Source organism: Bos indicus, chromosome 4 (genome assembly GCF_029378745.1).
Source record: "Bos indicus isolate NIAB-ARS_2022 breed Sahiwal x Tharparkar chromosome 4, NIAB-ARS_B.indTharparkar_mat_pri_1.0, whole genome shotgun sequence".
NCBI lineage: Eukaryota > Metazoa > Chordata > Mammalia > Artiodactyla > Bovidae > Bos > Bos indicus.
Genome location: NC_091763.1, coordinates 62,139,770 through 62,167,562, shown reverse-complemented (window position 1 = coordinate 62,167,562; position 27,793 = coordinate 62,139,770). Strand labels below are relative to the sequence as shown.

Sequence of the window (27,793 nt, the reverse complement as noted above, 5' to 3'; positions counted from 1 at the left end):
TACAGACTTGAAAACACCCTAACTTCTAAAGAACATAAGTTTCATAAAAAGACAAACATATGATGTATTCCTAGAAGTCTCAGTACTGTAAAGACATCATTTTTCTCCCCCAAATCATTATACAAATTCAACACAAGCCCAATCAAAATTCCAATGACTTTCTTTTTTTTTAGAAGACTGGACAAAATGATTCCAAACACTGGAAGTATAAATGTCAAACAGTATCAAGAAAATTTGAAAATGACAAGTAAAAAGATCTGGCGTTTGTCATATCAGATACCTGACTCCTCTTTTCTCTCCTGTTGCCTGGTAATGTCTATTCTACCTTCTCTGTCAGTATTCAGCACTATATATAACGTATTCCTTTCCCACTTACTCTATTTGTACAAAATAAAAACAAAAAAACCTAACAGAAGAAACTTAATTTTGAACATTCAAATATCTTCATAGTCATCTCTCCTTTCTCAGAAGTAATACCATGCGTTCACTTACTATCTTTCTTTCACTTAGAAAATGTCCCTTCACTCCTCCAAAAAGAAAAAAGAAAACACCAACTGACAGACTATCTGTAAGCTATATTTACTATACGGCACTAGTAGATAATTCTCTCCCTGAACTAAATAGCTATAAATCAGATTATACTGAGAAACCCTTTTGGACTTTTGATTTACTTCTTAGCTGTCCATTGTAGGTATATGTACAAAACATCTAATGAAAATACCTTCTACTTTTGTTAATGACACTAGTTTTCTTTTACAAATAAGGGTGATGTTGTCCCTGGGAGTAAGGCTACATGTGAAGAATGTGACACATTCAGGTATCTCAACAGAACTTCACAAAATGAGAGTGAGAAAACCAGAATGGCTTTTAGAGTATCTACAAAGCTTGTGCAGATGTAGAAGGAATAATACTGTGAGTTTAGAGGTATAAGGCATACATATCCAGTCCTAAAGGCATTTTTGTTTGGGTATCTCATACAGTAGCTGTAAATCTGGGAAAGGAAACTTGAAATCATTAAGGTCACATATTTATAACACCATATTCAATTAGGTTAGAAAAGTGCAATTTCTGTCATCATGTCATAAAAAGATGTGTTTTTCTCTCAGATCTCTTATTTTACAAAAGCTCTCTATATTGTTACAAATAGGGCTGTTTTCAATCAGTTACAAGGGGCAATTCAATTATTAGATGGTTTAGTGCAGTAACTGACTCCAGACTAATTTAATTTCTTTAGGTCTCCAAAGATCAATTGATCTGATTTGTTCCATCCCCAAAGGCTGTTTAGGAAAAATTCAGACTTAAATACCTGGAAATGAAATCCAAAACCTTGGCCAATTTCACACTACTTAGGTCATCTTGCAAACTTGCAGCTAGTCTCATAAGATGCTCTTTTACCCCTCAGACCACTGAAAGCTTCTAAGTTTCATGTACATGTGAGTTCCCGGCATCAGGATGTTTACTCAGTTAAGTGGAATATGTGGCTGCATCATTATCAAGTCCGTCACCCTAAATGGCAGTCAGTCTGGGTACTTGTCTCTCATAAACATAAGTAAAACTTAAGGGGCTATTTTTATTCTAGAAGTATTTTATTAAGATTATTGAAAGTAACTTGGATGGAGTAAAACTATGCTCATCTCAGCTCAGTTCAGTTCAGTCACTCAGTCATGTCCGATTCTTTGTAACATCATGGACTGCAGTATGCCAGGCTTACCTGTCCATCACCAACTCCCGGAATTTACTCAAACTCATGTCCATTGAGTTGGTGATGCCATCTAACCATCTCACCCTCTGCCAGCCCCTTCTCCTCCCGAATTCATCATTCCAGGCATCAGGGTCTTTTCAAATGAGTCAATTCTTCACATCAGGTGGCCAAAGTTTTAAGAGTTTCAGCTTCAGCATCAGTCCTTCCAATGAATATTCAGGACTGATTTCCTTTAGGATGGACTGGTTGGATCTCCTTGCAGTCCAAGGGACTCTCAAGAGTCTTCTCCAACACTACAGTTGAAAAGCATCAATTCTTCAGGGCTCAGCTTTATTTATAGTCCAACTCTCACATCCATACATGACTACTGGAAAAGCCATAGCTTTGACTAGATGGACCTTTGTTGGCAAAGTAATGTCTCTGCTTTTTAATATGCTGTCTAGGTTGGTCATAACTTTTCTTCCAAGGAGCAAGCGTCTTTTAATTTCCTGGCTGCAGTCACCATCTGCAGTGATTTTGGAGCCCAAAAAAATATAAAGTCTTGTCACTGTTTCCATTGTTTCCCCGTCTATTTGCCATGAAGGGATGGAACCAGATGCCATGATCTTTGTTTTCTGAATGTTGAGTTTTAAGCCAGCTTTTTCACTCTCCTCTTTCACTTTCATCAAGACGCTCTTTAGTTTTTTTTTGCTTTCTGCCATAAGGGTGGTGTCATCTGCACATCTGAGGTTATTGATATTTCCCCCGGCAATCTTGATTCCAGTTTATGCTTCATCCAGTCCAGCATTTCTCATGATGTACTCTGCATACAAGTTAAATAAGCAGGGTGACAATATACAGCCTTGACGTACTTCTTTCCCAATTTGGAATCAGTCTGTTGTTGCATGTCCAGTTCTAACGGTTGCTTCTTAACCTGCACACACATTTTTCAGGAGGCAGGTCAGGTGGTCTGGTATTCCAGTCTCTTTCTGAATTTTCCACAGTTTGTTGCGATCCGCACAGTCAAAGGCTTTGGCATAGTTAATAAAGCAGAAGTATATGTTTTTCTGGAACTCTCTTGCTTTTTTGATGATCCAACGGATGTTGGCCATTTAATCTCTGGTTCTTCTGCCTTCTCTAAATCCAGCTTGAACATCTGGTCACCTTGGGTGACCCTACATGGCATGGCTCATAGTTTTGTTGAGTTAGACAAGGCTGTGGTCCATGTGATCAGATTGGTTAGTTTTCTGTGACTGTGGTTTTCTCCTCTGATGGAGAAGGATAAGAGGTTTATGGAAGCTTCCTGATGGGAGAGAGGGACTGAGGGGGAAACTGGGTCTTGTTCTGATAGGCAGGGCCAGGCTCAGTAAACCTTTAATCCGATTTTCTCTTGATGGGCGGGGCTGTGTTCCCTCCCTGTTATTTGACCTGAGGCCAAACCATGGTGGAGGTAATGAAGATAATGGTGACCTCCTTTAAAAGTTCCCATGCAAGCACTGCTACAGGCAGTGCCCCCAACCCTGCAGCAGGCCACTGCCAACCCACGCCTCCACCAGATGCTCATCTAGTAAAATATAATTATTTTACGTTTTCAGATTTTTAAAGTGCTTTCATAAATGTCATCTTACATGGTCCTCATAATAAAGTGAGCAGTGTTATGTTCTCCATTTTCTACATGAGGAAACAGACTCAGGGTAACCTCTGAGAATCACTTAGAAGTGATCTTACTTAACTTACTTACTTAAGATCTTACTTAAGTGATCTACTTAACTTAGGTAACTTCTCTAGGATCACTCAGCCAGGGAAAGGCAGAGCAGGGACTCTAACCCATGGCTTTGTCTTCATATACCATGCTCAACCCCTGACCTGAAACAGAAGATATGAGGCACACTATAAAAACACATCACTACTGCCCCACTGAACCACTGTCTTCATTTTTGCCTGATACCTGATTAGAAAGCAGAAAAAATTCACCTATTATAATCCCACCTGCATAAATCCAGTGTGAATCAGTGCCTTTGGCACTCTAGAAACAGGAGATGAGAAAGATCACACCTAAATGGAAGTAGCCTTTTTAAAACACCTCCTGGTGGCTCAGATGGTAAAGTATCTGCCTACAATGTGGGAGACCCAGGTTTGATCCCTGGGTTGGGAAGATTCCCCAGGAGAAGGAAATGGCAACCCACTCCAGTATTCTTGTCTGGATAATCCCATGGACGGAGGAGCCTGATAGGCTACAGTCCATGGGGTCACAAAAAGTCTTTGTAAATGTGGACTCCTTTGTCACCCACACTGCTGATACCGCTTTCTCACTGCTTTGGATCTTGTGGCCTATTTGCATGCCTATGTTCTACCTAATCGAAGAGTTACCTCCTTGCCATCCATTTTGCAAGGCATTTTCAACCACAAGCTCAAGTTCCTTTCCCTGATCTCAGTACCCCCAATCACTTGTCAGACTCTCAACTAACTAATCTTTTCTACTCAAATGCCTGCCCAATTTTCAGTCTCTCCTGCTGGATTCTTTGCCTCCTCACTGAGCTTCTATATCTTTCCCCCCAAAATCAAAACCACACCTTTATGCTCTGGCATTGGGAAGGATGATGGAAGGATCAGACAGATGTTGCTAAAACTTATAATAATCCTTTAATTTGAGTTGCCAGGACAGGAAAGAGAAGTGCTGAGGTCAGGACATATGACCATGTGGTAGGTAACAAAGAGTGTGACAGAACCATGTAGCAGTTGGTGGGGAAACCACCTAAAGATCTGGAGATAAAATAAATCAGAGGGCTGGTAGTTAGGGTACTCCACCTGTCTGTAAAGATTCCAGGACATATAAGAGATTAAATACAGAGGATGAATAAATCTTATGATTTAATTATAAAATGGTGACTTTTATAATTTAAATTTGCAAAGACAGTAGAATTTAAATGTGTTCACAAAAACAAAACAAAACAGAGTAAGTACAGAAAGTTGCATAGTACACTTAGGGGTACAAATAATCAGTTAGGTTGAAAAAAATCTTTTCTTTGAAAAAAACTTTTTTTTCCATTCACATTGGGCAAATATGCATCTCAATATAGTCATTACTCATCACATAAACAGTCTCACACTGTGTGAACCATTTCAGTTAAAAATTAGGGTAAATTACAGGCACATGATTGTCACTTGCCTTAAAGGTCCAGATATCCAATAGCCTTCCTATTAAATACAAGCATTCTACGCTGTAGATAAAATATGCACTTTGATTTAAACTGCCTCTTTTTGCTTCAGAATTCCAAGCTACCTTTATAGTCTTTATGTTAGCAAATATATCCACTTCAGAAGGCAAAGGCTATTAAGATTCTATTTTCTCTGTGGATTGCCACTTAAGACACAAAGCTTAATATCATCAAGAGGACTGAGTCTTTGATAACAAACAAGCCCTATTTTTTGCAGTTGAATTAATGTCCTGTTCAAAGAAACCACTTCACTCAGAAATGGGAGCATAGAATAGATTCAACTGCAGCAACTGTCAGAACTTCAGCAGTTGCATATCTGTAGGGTTTATAACTGGACGTGAAGGTGGGGCAGAGAACGGTAGACTGTACAGAGTACTGGAGACTATATACAGTAAAGTTATGTCTCTTTGGTGTTGCAAGGAGTGTGCTCTTACAAACTAGTACTTTTCTTTATCTTATCAGGGCAAAAAAGTAAACAGAAAATTCTCATTACCTCTCAATGTCCGTGAGCCTGGAGGAGTCCCGGAATCCTTTGGCAAAAGGGTTACTGTCTATTTTCAGCTTGGTTATCTGGAAAGGGAAGATGAGTAACAAAACAGTGTCATGTCTGTGGTCAAGGAAACAAAATCAGAAACAAAAAGTTTGTTCATTTTCCATCATAGCACCCCAAGAATGTCTAAGAATATCTTAATGTCACTCAGTATTGTGATAAAGGTTGAAATTGCTAAAGAAATTCACAAATTTGGGTGAATTGGTCAGAGAAGGCATCAAGGAAAAGGAAGTATTTGAGGACAGAGTATCTGTTCCTAAAACAGGCTAGAAGTCAATAAATAGAGACAGTTAGAAATTGGGGCCTTTTATGAACAGTGTGCCTGATGTGAGAAGTATTTAAGAGTAGTGAAAGGCTAGAGCTGGACTAGGGAATGAGGAAACTGTCCAGAATTGGACAATACCCACCAGCATTGGTGGGTAAAAGGAATAAAAACAAGAATGTTGCCTCATGCTGATTTGACAGCCTCGTTTGTTAATACCATGGGCACCTATATATACCACAATAGACACCCCAATAATAGCTTCCTGTTCAAAACTGTACTGAAAAATATGACATAAATACATGATATAAAGTTTTCAGCATATAAATTTACCCCTTTCCCCTTACCATCTGACCAAATTAGACAAATTAATGGGTCTCCTGTTTCCCTCCCACAGAATGTTACTTACAAACTCTACGCTTATATGGAAAAAAGTATTGCAAAAAAGATTCTTATTTCCTAATAAGAATCATAGTCTGAAGTATTAAGTGTCTATGCTGTGCTAGCCATAATTCCCACAGTACACAATATTAATGTAGAAAGATCCATTTAAACACATGTACTTCATGTTTCAGAAAAAATATATTAGGTACAAAGAAAATAAGTAAATAAAGGAAACACTAATTAAAAGATACTTGACTTGCAAAATTCCTGAGTATTAGAGCTAAAAGGCATGGAGGAGAATGTAGGACACAACTAGTTAGTATCTGAGTTAGAACCACCCTTTAAAGAGAGTCATAGCTCATTTGTGTCCAAATGAGAGCCCACATTCATCTTTGGAGAGAGAGATAAACACACACACAATAGTCTTAACCTGAAAAAAAGTTAGAGGTTGAGGGAGGCATGCCTTCCTCTTTCAAAGTAAATAGTAAACACAATTAAAAACAGAACAACAATCAACAACAGTTTGAAATACTGTTTTGCCAATACTTTTCCTTTGATCAGAATGTATCTACTGTTCACTTTAAACCATTACCACCTGAAGAATTGCTTTATTCATTACAAAAGAAAATCATTGTTTTTCTTTCTCAAGTTTTCTCAGTATGTGCTATTCAATGTGGAAACTACAAAAAGCTATATACCTCACTCAGAATAGAACCTCCCACACTGTCCTGGCCAGAGAGATGCTACTTCTCTATCATTAATATTGGCAAGTTGTAAGACTGATTCTTTGATAGTAGGTTTTTTTCTTATACAAGTTATTTATTTTGAGTTTCTAGCATATTTTATTTATTTATTTAAATTTTATTTTTAAGGACACTTGGCAGCACCTCAGAAATTCTTATTTTTAGCCTATGACATTTACTCTAGAGCAGCCAAAAATAAAATTGCTAATTTCCTTTTTAGCTTAGTTAATGGAAAATGGTAAACAGTGAAGAAAATAACCTAGATAAGTAAGAAACATGTTCTTACTGGACAGCAACAGGACTTTAAGTGTGCATAGAAAGAAATATACAGGAACTTCTGAGGTTGTCCCTAATATATGGCCATCAATAGTTTGTAGAGAACCTCTCTCACACTCAGCCACCTCTTTAATTAAGGGCATGGATTTCTAAAGGGTGACTATTTAACTATTTTAACTATTCTTTTCAGACTAGGATTTAGTACTGAAGGTCAATTTTCAGGGCAAAGGCAAAAAATTTTGTCTGAAATAAATTATAAACATCTTATAAAGCCCAAGCAATCAATATATTCTTGGATTATAAATTATCAACAAGATTTCTGAATTCTCAAAGACAGGATTTTTTTCATCTCTTTCTACTGAATAATTATAAATGAAAATGTTTCAGATTTCTAAATTGCTTTATAGTTCATGAAAACACTTTCACAATAATTCATCAACAAAACTGAGAACATGCAGTTCCTAAAATTCCACGGAGCAGGCAAAGGGATACACAGCCGACCAGAAGTGGAAGTCATTTAAGTGTTACTAAAGAGGGTGGCACTACATCCACTGCAGTCAGTGACGTTAGGGGCGAACCAAACCCAGAAATTTTCAAACTGAAACTGTGAGGTACATGAATAAAGTTAAGGCTCCTTTCAAGTTTAGTTCCTACAAGCTCATTTATAAGATTAAAAAGTGAATGGATTTGCCAGTGGATAAAATTTTCTGAAGACAAAAGCAAATAATATCTGATGGAGAAACAATTTTGAACAAAGTCCTTTTGCAACCATCCCTCTAAAATGTGAACCAGCTCAGGAATTCCCTGGCAGTCCAGTGGGTAGGATTCAGTGCTTTCACTGCCAGGTCCTGGGTTCAATCCGTGGTCAGGGAACTAAGATCCTGCAAGCCATGCAGCACAGCAATAAATAAATGAAATACAATTTTAAAAAATGTGAACCACATCAAGCTTTCTTGAACCCAGGTCTCCCGCATTGTAGACAGACGCTTTACCGTCTGAACCACCAGGGAAGTCCTTCATAAACTAAAAGAATATAAAATATTATCTATATAATAACTAAAGACCTTCTAACCACTTTGTCCCTGAAAAGGATTTTGAGAATTGTATTTGTTGTTATTTGTATTTCCAAAAGGTAAAGACTATTAGCTTAGAATGTGATGATTGTGGAGTTACTATAGAGAGTAAATATTTTCAGTGTGTGTTGTCAGCTAATGTGTTACCATATCTAGTATTACCACCATAACTTTGAATGAGAAGTAAATCCAATTCAGCACAGGTTTTCAGATTTCTTTGGAATTTTCTTTCATTTATTAGAATTTTTCTCTTTCTATTATCTTTATAGTCTTTCTTTCATCATCCCCAAGAGCATCAATGGTAACTTTTCTACTTTATAGTTTGATATAATTTCAAACTGTAGCTTCAAGAACAGTATATACAGCTAGATTTACCAATTGGTTCAGCAGTGATTTAAACTTTAGTGTGCTAGTTAGAGAAGCATCTCAGGACATTAACCCAATATTTACTTTCTCTATGGGCCATGTTACCTAATTCCTGTTATCTAATAATTACTGTTGAAAGTTAGAGGATAAAAGCTGAATAGATCTCTTACTACCATTGTTTGGGGGCCCTGAACTAACCACTACAGTCTTGAACAGGCTTTATGAAGTACTGATTAGCAACAGAGGAACTGTGGGTTAAACTTCTTAATGAGCTCACTGTGGTATCACTAGACTCAATCTATCAGGGTGCCAACAATAAGTTCCCCAGAAATGTTTGTTGAACTTTGCTTCAAAAACAAGCAGTTAGAAATATGATTTCATGTTTACCAGTTATAGACTAAGTGAAATTCTTTTTAAGTTTATATAAAAAGCATTTCATTTTGTTTTGTATTTTCAGAAAAAGAAATTTTTAAATAGCAAAGTTTTAACATTCTAGTTAATCATACATTTTTAAAAGTTTAGGCACAGATTTTATCCCATAGATACTTAAATAAAAACCAGTAGCTAACAGAAATTCATTTTTGCAGATATAGTTTTACATCCCTTTATGAAATTTGGGAGAACTGAAAAAGTTATACATTTGAGAACTGATGAAAGAAAGGATCTGAGTTATATACAGTGATTTCAGTTGGACATCATTTTTGTAATATAAAATGCCTGCAGCTTGTAATGCCATTAAACAACGTCACCCATGTCAAAGGTAAAACTAAAAGAAGGATCCCAAAATAGTCAATTACTGAACATAATATGTATAGAACCCATGTGAAACTACCGAAATGTCTTTATGATTCAACAACAAATTTTTAAAATGCAGTGTTTTTCATTTTGTGAGGAAAAACAATTAGCAAGTAAGGACAGTAGTATGTGCTTAAGAAATCCTGCGGTTTCAAGTGTAGCTGCTGCTGCTGCTGCTAAGTCACTTCAGTTGTGTCCGACTCTGTGTGACCCCATAGACAGAAGCCCACCAGGCTCCCCCGTCCCTGGGGTTCTCCAGGCAAGAACACTGGAGTGGGTTGCCATTTCCTTCTCCAATGCATGAAAGTGAAAAGTGAAAGTGTCAGTCACTCAGTGTATCTGACTCTTTGTGACCCCATGGACTGTAACCCGCTAGGCTCCTCCATCCATAGAGTTTTCCAGGCAAGAATACTGGAGTGTAAAACAAACAAAAAAAGAATACTGGAGTGGGTTGCCATTCCCTTCTCCAGGGGATCTTCCAGACCCAGGGATTGAACCTGGGCCTCCTGCATTTCAGGCACATACTTTACCACTTGAGCCACCAGTGAAGCCCATTCCAGCAAAAATACACCCTTTTTTTTTTTTCTTTCATGTATTATCTTGAAAATATGGATCATAATGCATTTCCTAACCACAAAATTCACTTTTTCAACATCTCCTTTATCTATAGATAAGTGTATGCATAAATAGAGGGCAGATTTTTACACTGCCAGCTGCACCAAAGAGAAAGGGACTTTTTCCAATAGTTATTATTCCATATGATATCACTGGACTCTGAGTAGAGCTGGGGTTCCCAACCACAAGGTGAAATTGGCCCTCAGAGACCATTTCTCCAATTGTCAGGAAAAGATCTGTCCAAAGGCATTTAAAAATGAAACCTGACCTACACTTCAACTCTACAGCAATGGCTTGCCTGCTCAAAAACAATGTATGACCTTTAAATCTTAAATTATAAAATAGTTTGTTGAGAGTGTAATGTATTTAGCTTTAAACTAATAATGTAAAGAAATTCAATCATTTCCTCACAAAAACCAGAGGAAAAAAATAGCAAAAAATAGGGGGAAAAGTACCTTTTTCACTTCTTACAAATAAAACTACAAGACACCATAAATGAGAAGCTTTTTCACAAATTCTATTAGAAACTTTGATCTGGCTTTTAATAGATATGAAAGTAATGTCTATCCAAAGTTTAAAAGATATAAATATGATCTTAAGTGTGAAATTTTACATCTTTTCTTTATTTTCTATTATTTAGCCATGAAAAAATTATTTTATACTGTACTTAGAAGGCAATGGCACCCCACTCCAGTCCTCTTGCCTAAAAAGTCCCATGGGTGGAGGAGCCTGGTAGGCTGCCGTCCATGGGGTCGCTAAGAGTCGGACATGAGTGAGCGACTTCACTTTGACTTTTCACTTTCATGCACTGGAGAAGGAAATGGCAACCCACTCCAGTGTTCTTGCCTGGAGAATCCCAGGGACAGGGGAGCCTGGTGGGCTGCCATCTTTGGGGTCACACACAGTCGGACACGACTGAAGCGACTTAGCAGCAGCAGCAGCACATATTTAATTCCTATATATTTATTTTATGTTTATTATAGGTAAATCAGTAGACAAGCATGATATAGCAATGTTTATTTCTATGCTTCTACCTTTAAAGCCATAACCCCTAGCACAATGCCAGTGTGTGTGGGCGGGGGGGGCGGGAGGGGGTGGCGGGATGTACATATACATACACACACACACACACACACACACACACACATGTGCACGCACGCGGCATTGTGCTAGGTAGGGATTATGGCTTTAAAAGTAGAAGCACAGAAATAAACTCAGACCTGGCAGGATCTATTGAGAAAATCAGTTCTGATTTTAGTCATTTTTATTGTGGGTTATTTAGCAATGAAATGATATACTAATCATATCACTCACTACACTTAATGATGCAGTGAAAGCTAGATAGGCACTGGTAGGTGGATTTTTGAGCCCACTTATAATCTTAACTAGAAATAAACATTTCTCAAGAGGAGTAACTGGTTTTGGGATATGTGGTTATTAGAATCTTAACCTATTTTAACTAAGTATTTTCAAATTCAGTTTCGAAGCCCTTACACTGTCAGTGGTCACTTTCTTAATCCTGCATTCTAGCATGATGCTTTCAAAAAGTAGGAATTAACACCCAAAAGGAATTATCCCACTTACCAGATTTGGGCTAGTGTATTAGCCCATTAGCCCATTCTGAACCTCAGTTTCTTCATCCACAAAATGGATCTCATAGAGCCTTATTCAGGGGATTAGTATCAGAATTAAGTGATACATTATTAAAAATATATAGAGTTTTTTTTTCTAAGTTAAAAGTAACATCCAAACCATGAACCTTTGGTGGATACTAGTTTAGGGGAAGGGGGCAGGAGTTATAAAGACATTTGTTGGTCTAACCTGAAATTTTTAATAGGAACTCAGTTTTAAATGTGTTAAAAATATTGTGGTTACAAAATAATCTTATTGTCAGTCTGGGCTTGTAGAAGTACTTACAAGTAAAGTATCATGATGCATACAACTTAGTTTCAAATGATTGAGAGAAGGGGGAAAGTAGATACCTAAACAGAGGTTGAGAAATGGAGCAGGGAAGGTAAAGCAAACTGGAAAAATGTTAATTGTTGAATCTGGGTAGAGAGCACATGTGCTTCATTTTACTATTTGTTTAACTTTTGGATTTTGAAAATCTTCCAAATAAATGTTGACCAGGAACAAAAGAATTCAATGAGATAATGTCACTAAAGCATACAGCTCCTATTAGAAACAGCTAATGCCAGCGGATATTCTGTCAATTTAGAATGATTACCATCTTGTTACACTGACTGCTATCAGTGTGAGGGGCTCCCTGCACATAGCAGGTAAGCAGTGAGCACATGCTGAAAAGAAAAGAAATTAACAGAAAGAACTAAAATTCTTTAAAAGGAATGTCTTCAGTCCATCAGGGTCACAAGCTGAGAGGAGGTGAGGTTCTGCTTTCTTGGGGACACCAAGTACCTAAGCTTAGAGGTTAAGAACACTGACATTTAACACCTAACCACCTGGATTTAAATCTATGATGGAAGCAGCAAGGTCTCATTGGATAAGTTATTTAACTCCATGCCTCAATTCTTTTGGCTATGAAATGTAACATAAAAATACTGTTGTTACTATCTCAAGATATCATTGTGAGGATTAAATAAGACAATGTATGTTAAATGGTGCTTTGCACATGGTAAGTACCCAAATATTAGCTATTATTATAATCATGTAGATAATAGCCTCCTGTTCCATTTTCTGTGATATGAGAGGTCCTGCCAATATTTATTCAGGATTGCGCTTTTGCCAGTTAGACCAAATATCAGATGTTATACTTAAAATTACCTTAATTTTGTTCTGTCCATAATTTTCACAGATAATTTTCATAAAAGCAATGAAGTTTTCACATGACAAATTTTTGTTTCATTCTCAAACATCAACAGGATCTCTTGTATTTCCCTAATAGCTCAGATGGTAAAGCATCCACCAGCAATGCAAGAATCCTGGGTTTGATCCTTGGGTTGGGAAGATACCTTGGAGAAGGAAATGGCAACCCACTCCAGTATTCTTGCCTGGAGAATTCCATGGACAGAGGAGCCTGGTGGGCTACAGTCCATGCAGTTGCAAAGAGCTGGACACAACTGAGCAACTAACACACACACACACACACACACACACACACACACATACATACAGTGTTATATGAGTCTTTCCCTGGTAGCTCAGTAGGTAAAGAATGTGCCTTCAGTGCAGGAGATGTGGACTCAATCCCTGCGTTGGGAAGATCCTCTGGAGAAGGAAATGGCAAACCACTCCAGTATCCTTGCCTGGAAAATCCTCTGGACAGAGGAGCCTGGTGGGTTGCAGTCCATGGGGTTGCAAAGAGTTGGACACAACTGAATGACTAATACTTTATTTTTTCAATGTTTATAGTATAAAAAGCTACTAATTCAGTTAGTGTAAGTTGAATGAATGTTTCAGGAATCTTTTCTGAACCTGTGATATCTATATTACATGGGTTCTCAAATTGAAAATGGGATTGTTGATGTCAGTGTTCTAGATTCTAAGAAAAGTAGCATTAGTGTTTTAGGCCTCTGTGGGCTTCAGTCTATACCCAAATTTTTAGCTTGGGCATTCTCTGAAAGTTGCCACTCTTGTGTTATTTTAGGGATAATAAAAATGTTATAGTACTTTGCTTTCATTTAAAGATGGACAGTATGATAACATTCATACATTGATTCCATTATTTATACATTATTTCATTTTTTTAAATCCCATTAACTTTTAAAAATCCATATGGTGACAAATCCTCTTTGGACATTCCAGAGACAGTCTAATAGTCACAACATGCCTTTTTTTGATAGAGTGCCTCAGAGTTTCCAAAGGCATATTTATGCACAGCATCCCATTTGACCTTTACAGGAATTCCCTAAGATGGTCCAGTTCTTAGTCCCAGTTTACAGACAAAGAAAATGGCAGCCACAGTGATGAACTGAAGTCTACTCAAAGTCATATAGAAAGCCTTCAAGTTTATGCTGACTATGAAAGAAAAATGAATTGGGAAGAATCTTAATAGCATCCAATCCTTAGCAACATTTTGATAATTATTTACCAACTTAGTCTAAGCCTTAGAAATGCATAAATTTTAAATATGATTTACAACAGAGTAGAAAATACAAAACTCAATATTATAAATTAGATATCTTGATGTTTAGATAATACAGTTTATTATCTAAAGAGGTATTTAAAATCATTCTACTATAATTATCTTAGCCTAATTTCAGCTGAATAAGTCTCACAAAATATCTAACAAATCAATAGTTTGGGTAGTTGGCTAGACTGTGTGTGCTAATTTAGCAGAAAAACTGAACTTTAAAATTTTATGAAGTCGTGAGTATATGGTTATGTACATCATGAGGCCCTACCAAGAGGAGGTAAAGGAAACTGGTAAGAAGTCAGTTTGGGATAGGTTTTGGCAGGAGAATGGGCAGTAAACAGCTTGACTGGGAAAGTAAAGGTTCTAGGAAACACAGACCTTTAAAACACTAAGCTGCAGTCACTCAACATACTTGGAGGTCCCGGGGCTGATTCTCCATAGCTTTCTTCAAAGTAAACTTCTGTTTTGAGTACTGGGATGGCCCTTCTCTCCAAGAAGATAAAAGCATCTCCTAAAACCTCATCTTTTTTGGCAAAAAAAATTGTGAAGGGTACACTCACCAGTTGATTCTGGTAGGCAGTGACCGCTGTAAAAACTGTTTCTGGAAAGATGAATGTTCTGAATTCTTCAGACTTCAGATTGAGTAATGAGGCTGTGTGGTCTTTCTTCTTAATGATGTGCACCCGTGGCTGGTACTTATGCATTGAGTTCAAAATTATCTACAACAAAGAATGGAAAGTACAGTACTGAATTTTAGGTTTTTATATTGCCAAACAGGCCCAATTAAAATGAGGCAAAGAAAGAATCATAAAATCTACAGTTTCAAATGTAGTTTTAAGATTAAAATCTACCCTTTCCATTCTCCAGGCAAGTAATTTGTACATAATACTGCAGAGTCATCATTGTGAATCACATTTTACCAAAACAACTGCAAATAACACAGGTTGTTTCAAGTGTTCTTTCTAAAATTATAGAGGACAAAGTCATCTGGAGGATAGGTTTATTTTGAAAAAAATAGTTTTTGTTTCTTAGTCTGGTTAGACCAAAGGCAGTATGTCTCTAAATTTTCTAAAGTAAGAAATTACATATTCAAGGAAGCCAGATTGTTACTTGGCACAGTGAGGGTTTGGGGGTTGGGGTGGGTGGCGGATGGTAGGGAAATAAAAGGCAGTGAGGTGTGAGATGGACTTTGGTTGGAATACTGAATTGATACTTTCTTGCTCTCTTAATCTTGGGCCAAGTGATCTAACCTTTCTCACCCCATTTTCTTAAATCCAAAAGCATTTAAGTTTTAAACTCTCAGGAGTTGTGGTGAGAATCAGATGATGTAACTCTTGTAAATCACATAGCAAATAGGAAGTGCTCAGTAAATATAACTGTATCATCATCATCATCATCATGTCTGATAGCTTCACTGATTCCAACTTCCAGTTACAAACTAAATAGGAATGATAATGACAGCTGTCTTCCATTCTATAGCTAATAAAAGTTGCCCGATACTTAGAAACATACCCTTGTTTACAAAGGCACTATTTTTCATGTATCATTGAAATAAAATACAATTGCCATTATGAAATTTGAGCAACAAATTTACTTTCAGATATTAAAGATTTTCTACATCTCCCCCAACACCACACCCAGACAGCTACCTAAGTATACAAAATTGAGTATGTTCTTCTTGGGATAACAGGGCTCACATTGTATGCCCTTCACCCCAGGAGCCTAGCAGAGAGCATGGCTCTCAGAGGAGGTGTTTGATACATGCTGCGGCAGGACCAGGGCCAACAGCATGCAGTATTGTCGCTCTCTTGTTTCCTTGGCTAACTTGGGTGTGTGGGTGAATGTTAATGCTGGTTGACTTTAGGAGAGTTAACTACTAGTCACTGTGAGATAACTGATACAGAATCAATCTGTTTCTGTCCTGAGATATACACCAACAAAGTTACAGGGCATTAACTGGCATCTTTTTCTGATCCCAAATCTGAATAGGAATTACTAAAGCAAATGAGAGCTTAAAATGAATCAAAATAAACTTTAAAAACTTATCTCTTTGTATAATGCATTTATTCCAAGGAATTGAAGATATCTGTGCTCAGTCCTAAAACGAATAAACTTGAAGTGACAAAGCCAAACATTTGCCTCCTGAAACTGGTATAAGAAAAACCTGAGCATTCAGTACATGTTCTACTAAGAAGACAGGAGTTTTCAAATCACATACGCACACACATATATACACACTGGAAAAAGCCCTAAGCTTTAAATAAGGTCCCCTCTTCCTTATTTATACCAGCCCTAGGTTAATTTCCTTTAGGAAAGGGTATTGACTCTGACAGACTATCAGGCAGATAGTCTGACAGACTCAGGTACCTGACAGACTCAGACCCGAGACTGAGTCTCAGACCCCAGGGCTTCTTGAACCTCTGCTCAGGCTTTCATGGATTTAAGAAACATGGATAGAAATGTAGACTTTATTTCATTGGAGAAATAAATTCCTGGAAATAAGAGATTTTCCTATTATAAAACCAAAAATGTATCTGTAAAGGGGGGCTTCTTCAGGGCTGATTCAGAGAACTTGTCTAAACAACACAAGATCTAAAAAATTTCCTTGTAGTTTTCAGAACATACTGTTTCTGTTGAAAAAGAGATATATTAAATAATAAAATTTTAAAGCCAAAATGGATATTAGCAATCATCTAAGATTTAGGCAAACAATTTGTCACGGTCTGATCTTGGCATTATCAGACTAGAACCCAGAGCTCCTGAAGTATGGCTTAGTGCTATTCCTCTCCATGACACTGATGCTGAAAGGAAAACACACCAATTCTGGACAACTGAGTTGTAGGTTAACCTAGTTACTCTGACTTGGTCAGGATAAACAAGGTCTCCTCTGGGCATATGGATGGTGGCAGTGCCTGAAGTGATTTACTTGGTTTTACGTTCAATCCAATTTTTTGAAACCATGTCTAGAGCTCTCTAATTTATTATCTATGTATATGTAACCAATTTTTTTGAAAAGTTTTGAGACTCTTCTTCTAAATTGCATGGATCCAATAAAAATTAAAACCTTAAGTAACAAGAGCCTTAATAAAAGGGATAAGAGAGAGAATAATTATATCAGAATATCTAAGCCAAGGAGAGAAATTATGAAAATACCAACTTGCTTTCTGGCAAACAGGGCAAAGAAAAAAAAAAGAAAAGAAACAGTATTCTCATCAAAAAGAAGCATACATGTCTGTCTGAAGTTTCCTTAGCATAAAATCTAAAACACTTTTTAAAATGTAAATCTTTACTTAAGCGCATGAAATAACATCACAGATAGTTCCTTAAAAAGCATTCTTAGCAATTGTGTAAAAGCCTGTGTCAACGGCTGTTCTATTAAATGTTGATAGGAGCTCAGAATTCCAGTTTCTCTTTTCTCCACATTTGATGAATTCCTTATTGATATATAAAATCAAATAATTTTGTTTTTAACTGCAAGACTTCTCTGTGTTCTAATACTCATAAGATTCACTACAGAAGAGATATGTAATGAGCGAACAGCACTTTTCCAAATGTATTTGTACGTAAAACCCTTTGGTCCCATTGTATCTCACAAGAATGTATTCTGCAGAACATACTTTGGGAAACCACCATAGGAGGTCTCAGCCCCATTCCCTTTATGCTGTATTATCTATCACTGATAGAAATTAAATATTTAATCCAAGAATGGGCTGTAGTAACCTCCAAAATGCACATTCCCTTTGTTTAGTTGGCACAGGTGGTAAAGCATTTGCAGAAGTGGGATTACACGGTGCCAAAGGTCCCTGACCCTCTTACATAGAAATGGCATACAGCATCTCTGTATGTATCAGGGTTCCCCAAAGAACACAAGAATGTTCTCACAGAATGACTCAGAGCTGGAAGGTTGGAGGGGAAAAGGGAGAAAAGGAAGAGACTTCAACAGAGAAAGTTTCACGTGTCTTCTCCATCTTACCCCGGGAATCCGCGTAGTCCCAGCACTACTTACATGGCCATGTTGATCCAGTTCATTGTTTGTGAGTTTCACCTTTTCAAAAGACACCATCTGTTTGAGTAGCTGCTCGCCAGTAAAAGGAGAGTCTGGATGTACATACAACCTAAGAAAATTATGACAGAATTTTATTGAGACATTTTTAAAAAATCTCACTGTGGGTTTTAAAATATCCTGATTCTAAAGGAACACAGAAATCTCATATAAATGGTGAATTTTTATTTGCCTCATTTAATCTCAAATTTAATAATATAGCAATGCCAAAATGATGCTAAAACATACAAATGTGTTTCTTTGTGTACCAATGATTTTAAAGGGGTAATACTTAATACATTTTCTATTATTGATTTTCAAGGGATAATACTTAATACCTTTTGTATTATTTACTGAGCAAGTTGTTTTTTTAAAGGTGTTTTTTTTTTTTTTTTTCCATCTAATTAATCAACTACTGGTCTGCTTCTGTCAAATATAAAATTCAATTGTAGATATTTTCAAAGCAAAGTCTAGGTTATAGTAATTGCATAATGAGCTCCTAGTATAAACATTGCTAAAAAGCAGTGAAGACAAATAATTTAAAAGAGGAAACAATTCTAGAGAATCTATCCATTTAAACTCGAAGGTGGCTCAGTTTAAAGTTTGTTTTCTTTATAAGCATGACAGTGCCTAATGCAGTGACTCGGGGAACTTTTAATAGATCACATAGTCTATTTGCTTCTCCTGGTACCTTAATATTATTTCTTTCATCATTACCTAGTTAAGTGCTCGCTAATGAGAGTGAACACAAGCTGGGTAAGCTTCAAATTATTTAGTGTATTTATCTGTAAATAGCCTAAGCACTCCCCCCTCCCCCCAAAAAAGCTTTGATGGGGGAAAAATGTACTTATCAGATATTTGTCTTTTATTGATCAGCTGCTGTTTTTGGCTAGCTTTTACCTACTGACAGTTAAATGCAAGTCATTTGCTTTACCTGCAAAGCTTTAAACTAAGTACAACTCTTTGTAAATCACAATCCTAATATCCACTTAACATAAGCTTTTCTGAAGTCGTGGGAGATTATAGAACTAATAACAGGGGAAGGAAATGTCCTTGATTTAATGGGATAAATTCCTTTATCCATGCCACAGGTTATTTATATTTATATTTTGTATAGAATCTTTGTAACTACCATTAAACATACATATTATGGAGGGAACAAAGGAAAGGAAAAAAGTTAAAAACAAACAAACAAAAAACCTTTCCTAACAATATTCGTGTAAAGAACAAGAAGTCTATGCCATGGTTTGTCACACAGAGGACTAACAATAGAAGAATTGGGATCGCAGGCTTCAACTCACAAAGCCCACCAGAATCTAAGCACAAAAAGGCCAACAGTACCAAAGATTCTTGCCACACCCACACAAGAACTTTAAAGGTTTTAGGTATTTGTCTGCCTGAATAATTTTTTAAAGGAGTGCTCAGAATTGCCTTTCAGTTGAAGTATTCTTCAGTGACACAACCATAATATTAAATAGCTTTTCAAATATCACCCTTCTAAGGCTATTACTCTATATATACAGTTGTTTTACTAATAAGCACCACACCCTGATTAGAAAAGACACTGATGCTGGGAAAAATTGAAGGCAGGAGGAGAAGGAGACGACAGAGGACAAGATGGTTGGATGGCATCACCGACGCAATGGACATGAGTTTGAGCAAGCTCTAGAAGATGATGAAGGAAGGGAAGCCTGGTGTGCTGCAGTCCATAGGGTCACAAAGAGCCAGACAGGTCTGAGGGCCTGAGCAACAACAACCACATCCTACCCACTCCTCCAAAAAGGACTAAAAGTATTTAGTCCTAAAAGTTGGTGAGATGGTCCCTTTTTATGTATCAATTTAACACATATAAGATTAATAAATATTAATTTATTTAAATATCAACTTTTTTAAAAAAGGAAATGTCCTATGAAATTTATTTCATAAATTTATTTATGAAAATAAAACATTATTTAGGTTATATACAATGTCTTGCCCATTACTATGATCAAATGATACTGTCAAGCATCATTTCTTCTGATTAGAAACAACTGACTGATGAATTTTAGTCTAAAATAAAGTCTTTCAAAGAGCTAGAATTGCAAGGAATTTCTACCATAAGTACAAAAATGATCACCTCCCAAATTCTTTACCTTTCCCATATGTAGCTAGAAATCATAGCACTGTCTTTTAATAGCAATAAAAAATAGTTGCTTGTATAATCTAGAATATTTCTATCCTATAAGGCACAAACATTTTAATCTAATATCAATATAAATAAACTGAACTAGGATGAACGAAAAAGCATACAGGAAGCCCCGCTTCTCTCAAGTCTCGTGGGACTTAAAATTCCAGCAATAGCTTAAACATGCTTCAGTTAAGATAGTGTATTGGTACATGCTTTCTTTTTCCAGCCAGAACAGATTAGTAACATAAACAAGGCATGTCATATTCCCAACTGGCCTAAACCAGTTCCCCATACCTTTAGATAGGAGGAAAATGTATGCTAAATAAGAGTGATTAACTTCTTAGAGGAAAGACTTAGGGAAAAAAAAGAAAAGGGGTGGGAGAGGCTGCTTGTAAAAATGGTTAGGAATCTGCTAAATTACTCCGCTCTCTGTCTCCTTTCTTCCTCTCTCTCTTTCCCCTTTAAAAAAAAATTGTAAATATTGGAAAGAAGCTCTAGATTAGTGTGAACTGGCTAGTTAATAGGAAATAGTAGAGAATACTAGTTATATTTATTTAAATATCTATTGTAAATTTGTCATTTACAGTCACTCAAAATGAGTGTCATTAAAATTTTTTTTAGTCCTGATTGTTATTTAATATATCGATTTGGAAAGGCTGGGATCCTTCCTAGTCTCTTGTGGGAATGGAAAACTCAGAGAGGCTCCTTTTAATCTCGTCTCTAGTGTATTTAACAGACTGTAAGCTTAATAATGTGATCGACTACTAAGTAAGCTTAATATTCCATTTGAACTATATGTGTAAATTATCTGTGTTGATTCTGTGCCTTGACTTAAGACTCCAAACTATATACTTAGAAAGAACCATACTTTGAACCATAACATCAAAGTCCCTAAACCCGTACATTTAAATAAATTCTTAGCCTTGATATGAACTGCTTATCAATTATAAAAATTACATAGTCATAAAACAACTTTAAAGCTGTAAGTTTTGGTTTTAGAGCCCTAAATGTATAATCAGCTATGTAAATGTGAAGTGTAAAATGTAAAGATTCATTGTTTGTATTAAAGAGTGACTGTTAGATTTCTGTTCTTCAGCTAGTCATAGTCACATAAAGTAAAAGTACCGTTTTCTTCCCTTCAGAATGCTCATTTGGGCAAAGCAGCAGCAATAAAGGTTTGCATGTGATTTGTTAAACAGGGTTCTCCTGGAAAAATATCACCAATGACTAGCACAAAAATGGACATGTTTTGTTTGGGTCATTACCTAACATATTAATTGAATAATTTTTCAGTAAAAGTATATTAACCTGATGTTGAATTACATTTATCCACTAATTATGGAGAGGGGGGAAAAAGAGTTTGTTTTTCATACTTAAACATCTCTGAGCCTTTTACTAGTCAAAAAAGCCCCACATTTACCAAAATGATGTTTACTATATGAAGTTATAACCACACTATGACAAATACCTACTAAAAGCTACAAATGTACTAAAATGCACACTTTTAAAAAGAATTTTAGGGCAGTCACTTCATCAGTAGGTTTATTCTGTTGGGTGTTAGCCAAATAGAAATGAGGGGTGTCATATGAAATGGGTCCAGATTTCTAACAAATATTCCAATTGAAATTTAAGAAAAACTTTGAAATGAATTATGAAGAAAGATAAAATTAAAAGCAGTGTTCTGAGTACAAACTCTGCCTTTCTCAGAGACTAATCCATATTTTGTATAGTTAATCCTGGAGTGCCTGGGCTTGGAACGCTTTCTTACCAGAACTCACGGCTTTAAAAACAGACCTGCTGAAAATTCAAACAGCCAGGGCAGGAGACATTTTGCTTGGCTGAAAATCTGGAGACACAAACCTGGCTGGCAGTGGAGGGTCCGCTTTGCCAGCCACCAGCCAGGAGGACCGGTGGTAGGCATAGCGGTACCTCTTGTTGTCCACAGGGACGATGTCCATCAGGACTATGTACTTGGCCTCAGAATCCACACCGGAAAAGGACACACGGATGGTAGGAAACATCCTCCTGACACAGTGAGACAAAGAGAATCACCAGAATTAGAGAGGAAGAGGTCCCTTCCCTCTCTACCCAGCCCCCAAACTCTTTGTTTCCTGCAAAGCCACAGAGACGTGAATACAGAGACTGACCTTCTCCCAAGCCTAGATAATCTTAAGTGTCATCTCTACAGGAGTCCTCATTAATACCCAAAGGTCTGCAATTAGGGAAAATCCTGTGCTATATCATCAAGCCCATTAGGCTCTGAAGCGAAGTCTCCAGAGCAGAGAGAGTCCTGTAACCTCCTTATGTTGCAGGGAGAAAACTCACCCCTGCCTTAGTAGAAAGCCAGAGCGGAGTTCTCAGGTTGGTTTTCTTTTTGGGAGACTCTGAGAGGGTGCATCCCAGAGACCTGAGAGCTGGAGCAGTCAGGCGCCAAGGGGCCACCGATCCCTAACCCTTAGCCCCAGTCCCAAGAACTGCCTTCCTGCCTTCCCTGAATCAGCCCCGACTCGACTTCGGCGTCGAGGGGCCCCGCACCAGAGCTCCTTCCTACCAGGAGTGTGGTCATTTCAAATTTCATTCCATCTCCCTGATTTTAATTTTAGTTTTTAATGGGAGCTTCTGCAAATAAAAGGAAGATAAAAAGGTGATAAAAAGGAATCCATCTGCCTCCCTCACAACATGGAGCAGCCCACCTTGCACCGCAGCAGGCAGAAGTCGAGTTCCTGCTTCCCTCCAGATGCAAACTCAGCACCCAAAAGACACAACAGGCTGCAGGGAGGAAGAGAGCCCAGTCTCTTGCCCTTAGGGTGGGGGTAGGGCTTCCTATAGCCAGATCCCAAGAAAGCAAATGCCTGGACATCTGTCTCAGTAGGTCTTACCAAAAGCAAGTCAATGGAAGGAAACCCTCCTTGAGCAAAGCTTCCTCTTCAAGCTCAGTACTGGCAGTTTCACCCAGCTCCTGGAGACTCCCTATGCCGCACAGGGCACCGTTCCCTCCTCCCCACTCCTCAGCCCACAAGGCCCTCCTGCTACCTGCCAGACTTGGTGATGATCATCTCCGTGCCTAACTCATGGAATTTGTCCCAGAGCTCCTTGGTCTCCAGGCTGCAGGCAATTTTGGCCATTTCCTCGCTGGGGATGATGGGGGTGGTGGGGATCAGTGGCTCAGTGCACAGAGAGGAGGAGGAGGGGCTGCTGCTGCCCGCACCGCTGCCACCAAACTCCCCGTGAGCATCTAGGCTGGTCAGCTCTCCCAGGGGCTGAGCGCAGGAAGACTTCTCAACAAATTGTTCTGCAGGCAAAAAGAATTGAGAATGACAGCTAATCCTGTCAATCAGAGATATAAGAAGGACAGCAGCACAACTAAAATAGGTACCTAGATTTGACTTTGGAAAGTTATGCTCAGGATGTCCAGGAGGGCAGTGAAGACCATTCACTATACAAACCAAGCCTGAGAGTCCTGTTGAGTGGCATGGCTCCTGCTTGCTTGCTTGCTGAACCAAATGAATGAGTTCTAGGACCAGTTCTTGTTACCATTACTTGAAACCCATTTTGGAGAGGAAAAAATGTGAGGAGTGGATAATGGGGACGACAATGATCATAAAGAATTAAAAACAAATATTCCTGTTGTTATCCCTCCACGTTCTTCTCAGTTTGTGGGTCCTGGTACCAGTTCTTCCTCTCTGACAAAGAGGAGACACTTTTTCCACGGATATCAAAGCAGCAAAAATATCAGTTCCTTCCTCACTTTGAGAGGAACCTCCCTTCCCTCCTGAAGCCCTCTCCCCATGAGAGAAAATGAAAAGGGGGTGTGGTTTGCTGTGGTGTTGGGAATGTGTTTTTTTTTAAAAATTAAGTCACTTCACTTCTTTGCCCAGTTCTCAGTTTCCCAGACTTTCAAATGTTAGATTGGAACATTTTTATAATTTCCCTCCCAGTCTGAGAGATCTTATGAAAGACTAACATATTGCTTGTTAAATCACGGGAGTACGCTCTCCGATTTTTTGGACTTGGCTTGAAACAATTACTTGAGGGACAATGTGTGTATTTTCTCTCTCTCAAAAAATGTTCTGTGAGGAAAAGAACCCCAAACCCAGACTAGCAGAGTGTTAAAGTAGGAAGAACAGTTTTCCATCAACCATCAGGCTGAAATACCACTGCCTATGAACCAAACATTCTCCTCCACAGCTGATAAGGGCCTGGGACTACACCAGTCACTTTGATGGAATACAGGAGGAGTTTTGTAATTGGCCCAATTATCTTGCGTCCCTTAAAAAAGAAACTACTTGAATCGACAATGTGAAACTGAACTCCAAAACAACTCTGTTCTAAGTGCCTTCAAGGAATTGAAACAAGTTCTAAGTACACACACACACACACACACACACATAATGTTTTATTTCTCTTTGACTTGGGGCAGGCAAGCAAGAGGTAGAGAATTTTAACCTTCTCTTACAATAATAATCCAACTCACGGAAAAAATTTTAAATAGGAATAATCAAATTAATGATCATATCCTTGTTTTCAAATTCAAAGAGAACCATGCGATCACAAAATTATATTTTCTACTAATATTTTCAGAAACACATTCACATAACATCTTTATAGAGAATTAATAAGTAGCCTTAAAATTTTTCTGACAATTGAAAAAGGCAAATTCCCTAAGCTCCAAACTAACCAGTGTGTCAGGATTGGGAAATGGAAGAAAAAAATGATACAGAAATGTTCTGAAACAATATTTTATGTCAGTTATATCTCAATTTTAAAAAATTTAATGACTTAGTTGTCTGAGGTGGTTCTTTTGAATAGACCTAATGTGTTTGAATGAGCAGTCATGAGACACCTCTGACTCTCACCCTACAGTTTCTTTAGCATCTGGCTAGTGTTGCATTCTCTCTTAATAGGTATTTCACGTGCTGGAGTCCTTGGATTATAGTCAGTTAATAGTGCTCTGTTGAACTGGCCCTAGAAAGGGACTAAGATGCTTTCAGGTTCTTTCAGAGCCTGTCTCAAAAGCCCCAGGGCAGGAAGGATGCTCATTTTACAGACTGGAATGAAGTGGGGGTGCTTTGAGCTGTGAATGGTTTTATAGTTTAGAATTCAGAGGAAGGTGTTTTTTTCCCCCTCAGGAAAGTAGAGAAGGAAGCAATGTTGAAACGACAGGAGAGCTGAGGCTAACATGTTTCCCAGTCTACTGTACATCTATCAGGAATTTTAACCTGAAATTCTCTTTTCCTGCTAGCTGCCAAACAGTAATGGGGGCATTTATTTATAAAGAATTTGGAGGCCTCCTAAATAGGAGTGGATAATGTTGGGAAGGGCCACAAAGTTAACTTTGAAATTGGTGGTGAATTTTTTTCTGCACAGTTGGAGTTTATCTGATTGGTTATTTCCATTTCTTTGGCAGGTTTACATTTACATGGGAGGTTAGATGGGAAGAACCAGGGAAAGGGAGTGAAAACCATGGAGGAGAGACTTTTTGACATGTTTTCTGCAGATCTTTCCGTTTCCTTTGCCTTGGTTCTAAGTTTCTGCAGGGATTGTAGCTCTCTCTTCTCTCTGCAGAGGCCCCTTATTTTTCTTCTCTAACATTTCATCTTCCATATTATTATTGTGTTTCAAGGTGAGATGTTAAAATGTTGAGAAAGGACAGGGAGAAGAAAAAAATTGAATTTAAAAAGTTAAAAAAAATTAGCCTGCTTACTTGATGCTTTTCACTGTTTTAGGGCAACCAGATGATCAGGATGTGAACTAATTATTACCCAGGGACCCAGAAGGTGATGATGAGAACACTTCTTTCTCCCAGTTGTGAAGGGACTTGAAACACATCTCCAGCAGTTTCTTTCTCACACTTTTCACTCGTGCTAAGGGGAGTATAGTCACTTTTCTCCCTTTTCTCTGAGCATAGTGTCTTCTATAAATGGTAAAGGTTGTTAAATAAACAGTATAGCTAAAAGTTGAAGAATCTGGGAAATGGTTACTGGCTAATGTTTTTGCCAACCTCCACTGAAAGTGACAGCAGCTATGAAATGTCTTACTGATATATCTGGAGCTTCTCTGAAGAAAATGGTTCATTCCGCTAGAAGTGGCTTATTCTACAGCACCTGACAGGGGTCTTAAGGAGCTGACTTTGTGTAATCTATTCAAGTCAGGGAAAAACAAAATTAAACGTGTTTCTTGTGAAGTGACAGTCTCCTTGGTTGCAAATGCACAAGCAGGTGTTAGATGCATCATAAATTCTGTCGCGTCTTAAAAAGGGGCTTTTATCATTATTCATCTCTAAATCTTTTACCTCAAAAATGTTACAGACACACACACACACCCCGGATGTTCGACCTGACAAAAGGATTCTAGACAAATCGTAAGGAAAGCGACATATGAGGTATGAAACTGGTTGCATATAACAACACTGTGAAGCCCCCAAAGAATCTGGGTCTAAGAGGAAAAAAAAAAAAAATTTCCCACCCGCAACGTACAGTCTATGGCCCGCGGGTCAGAGCTGCCGCGCGAGCCGGAAAAGGTGGCCACCCTCAAGAGAGTCATGCAGCTAGGGGACAGAAAGACAAACAAATGTGCAGCTCCCCCCGCCATGCCTGCCCATCCCCGACAGTCTAGCAGCCCGACTTACCCAGTGGTTTGATGGTGTTCTCCGTGGCTTCCTTCTCTTTGGAGCCGCCGCTAGACATCAGCGCGGCGATGGAGAAGGCGTTGGCCCTGGAAGAAAGCTGGGGCTTGGGCGATGCCGTGAACTCCATGGCCCCCAGTGTGCGGTCCTGGCCAGGGACCGGGCCTGCCGAACTGCTGTCCAGCTTCCCCCAAAGAGACAAAGACCGAAACACAGCGCAAAGTTTCCAAGTGCAGCCAGAGGGGAGCCAGGGACTCTAGATGAGTCAGCCCCAACCTCCCAAGAGCTCCACACCGGTGTCTCCTTTCCCCCACCGCAAGAGTCTTTAGCCGCTGAGACTTCGAACTAGCCAGAGAGTACCAACTGCGGGCTCAACCGGGTGTGCAAGTACCGGGACGCTCCGCAGGGGCACAGGCTGCGCCGCCGGAAGCTGGAGACTAGCATGAGCTGCGCAAAGCCCAGAGGTCCTGCAGCACCCGCTCCACGTCTTTCCTCCCTCCCCACTCTGGGGACAGTCGGAGCGGCTCAGAGTCGCTGAAAGGGGGCGGATGCCTGGGAGCCTGAGCGTAGCCGTGCGAGCGCGGCGGGGCGCGGAGGACACTGCGCCCTGGAACTAGAAGCCCTGCGCCTTAATTTGCTGGCAGCGGCGATCCCGGCGGCCCGCAGCCAGTCAGCGCTGCCACACGTCACCGCTTCCTGATTCCGCCGCCGGGGGCGGGGCCGCGGGCCGGGTGGGGAGGGTGCGCCCGGGGCGCGGTGCCCGTGTGGCCTTACTCACAGCCCGGTGGAACCTGGCATCCGTTCGGGGAATGCGGTGCCACCACCAGGCTAGTGCAGCGACCGCGGATGCAGCCCGTTAGGTCTCGCAGTTCCGGAGTGGGAGGGAGGTGCTCGCTGTCGGGA

General features: G+C 38.8%; 1 protein-coding gene across 1 annotated transcript in view; it reads right to left on the bottom strand.

Annotated features, from left to right (window-relative positions):
* Positions 1–27,536, bottom strand: part of TBX20 (T-box transcription factor 20) — a 48,235-nt gene extending 20,699 nt beyond the window's left edge. The window contains exons 1-6 of the mRNA XM_019958779.2: positions 26,894–27,536; positions 23,299–23,557; positions 22,126–22,290; positions 18,063–18,171; positions 14,617–14,775; positions 5,393–5,469 (exon numbers count right to left, since the gene is read on the bottom strand). Coding sequence (XP_019814338.1) covers positions 5,393–5,469; positions 14,617–14,775; positions 18,063–18,171; positions 22,126–22,290; positions 23,299–23,557; positions 26,894–27,020 — 896 coding nt within the window. The 5' untranslated portion in view covers positions 27,021–27,536. The remainder of the gene's footprint in view (positions 1–5,392; positions 5,470–14,616; positions 14,776–18,062; positions 18,172–22,125; positions 22,291–23,298; positions 23,558–26,893) is intronic.
* Positions 27,537–27,793: the final 257 nt, after the last annotated feature.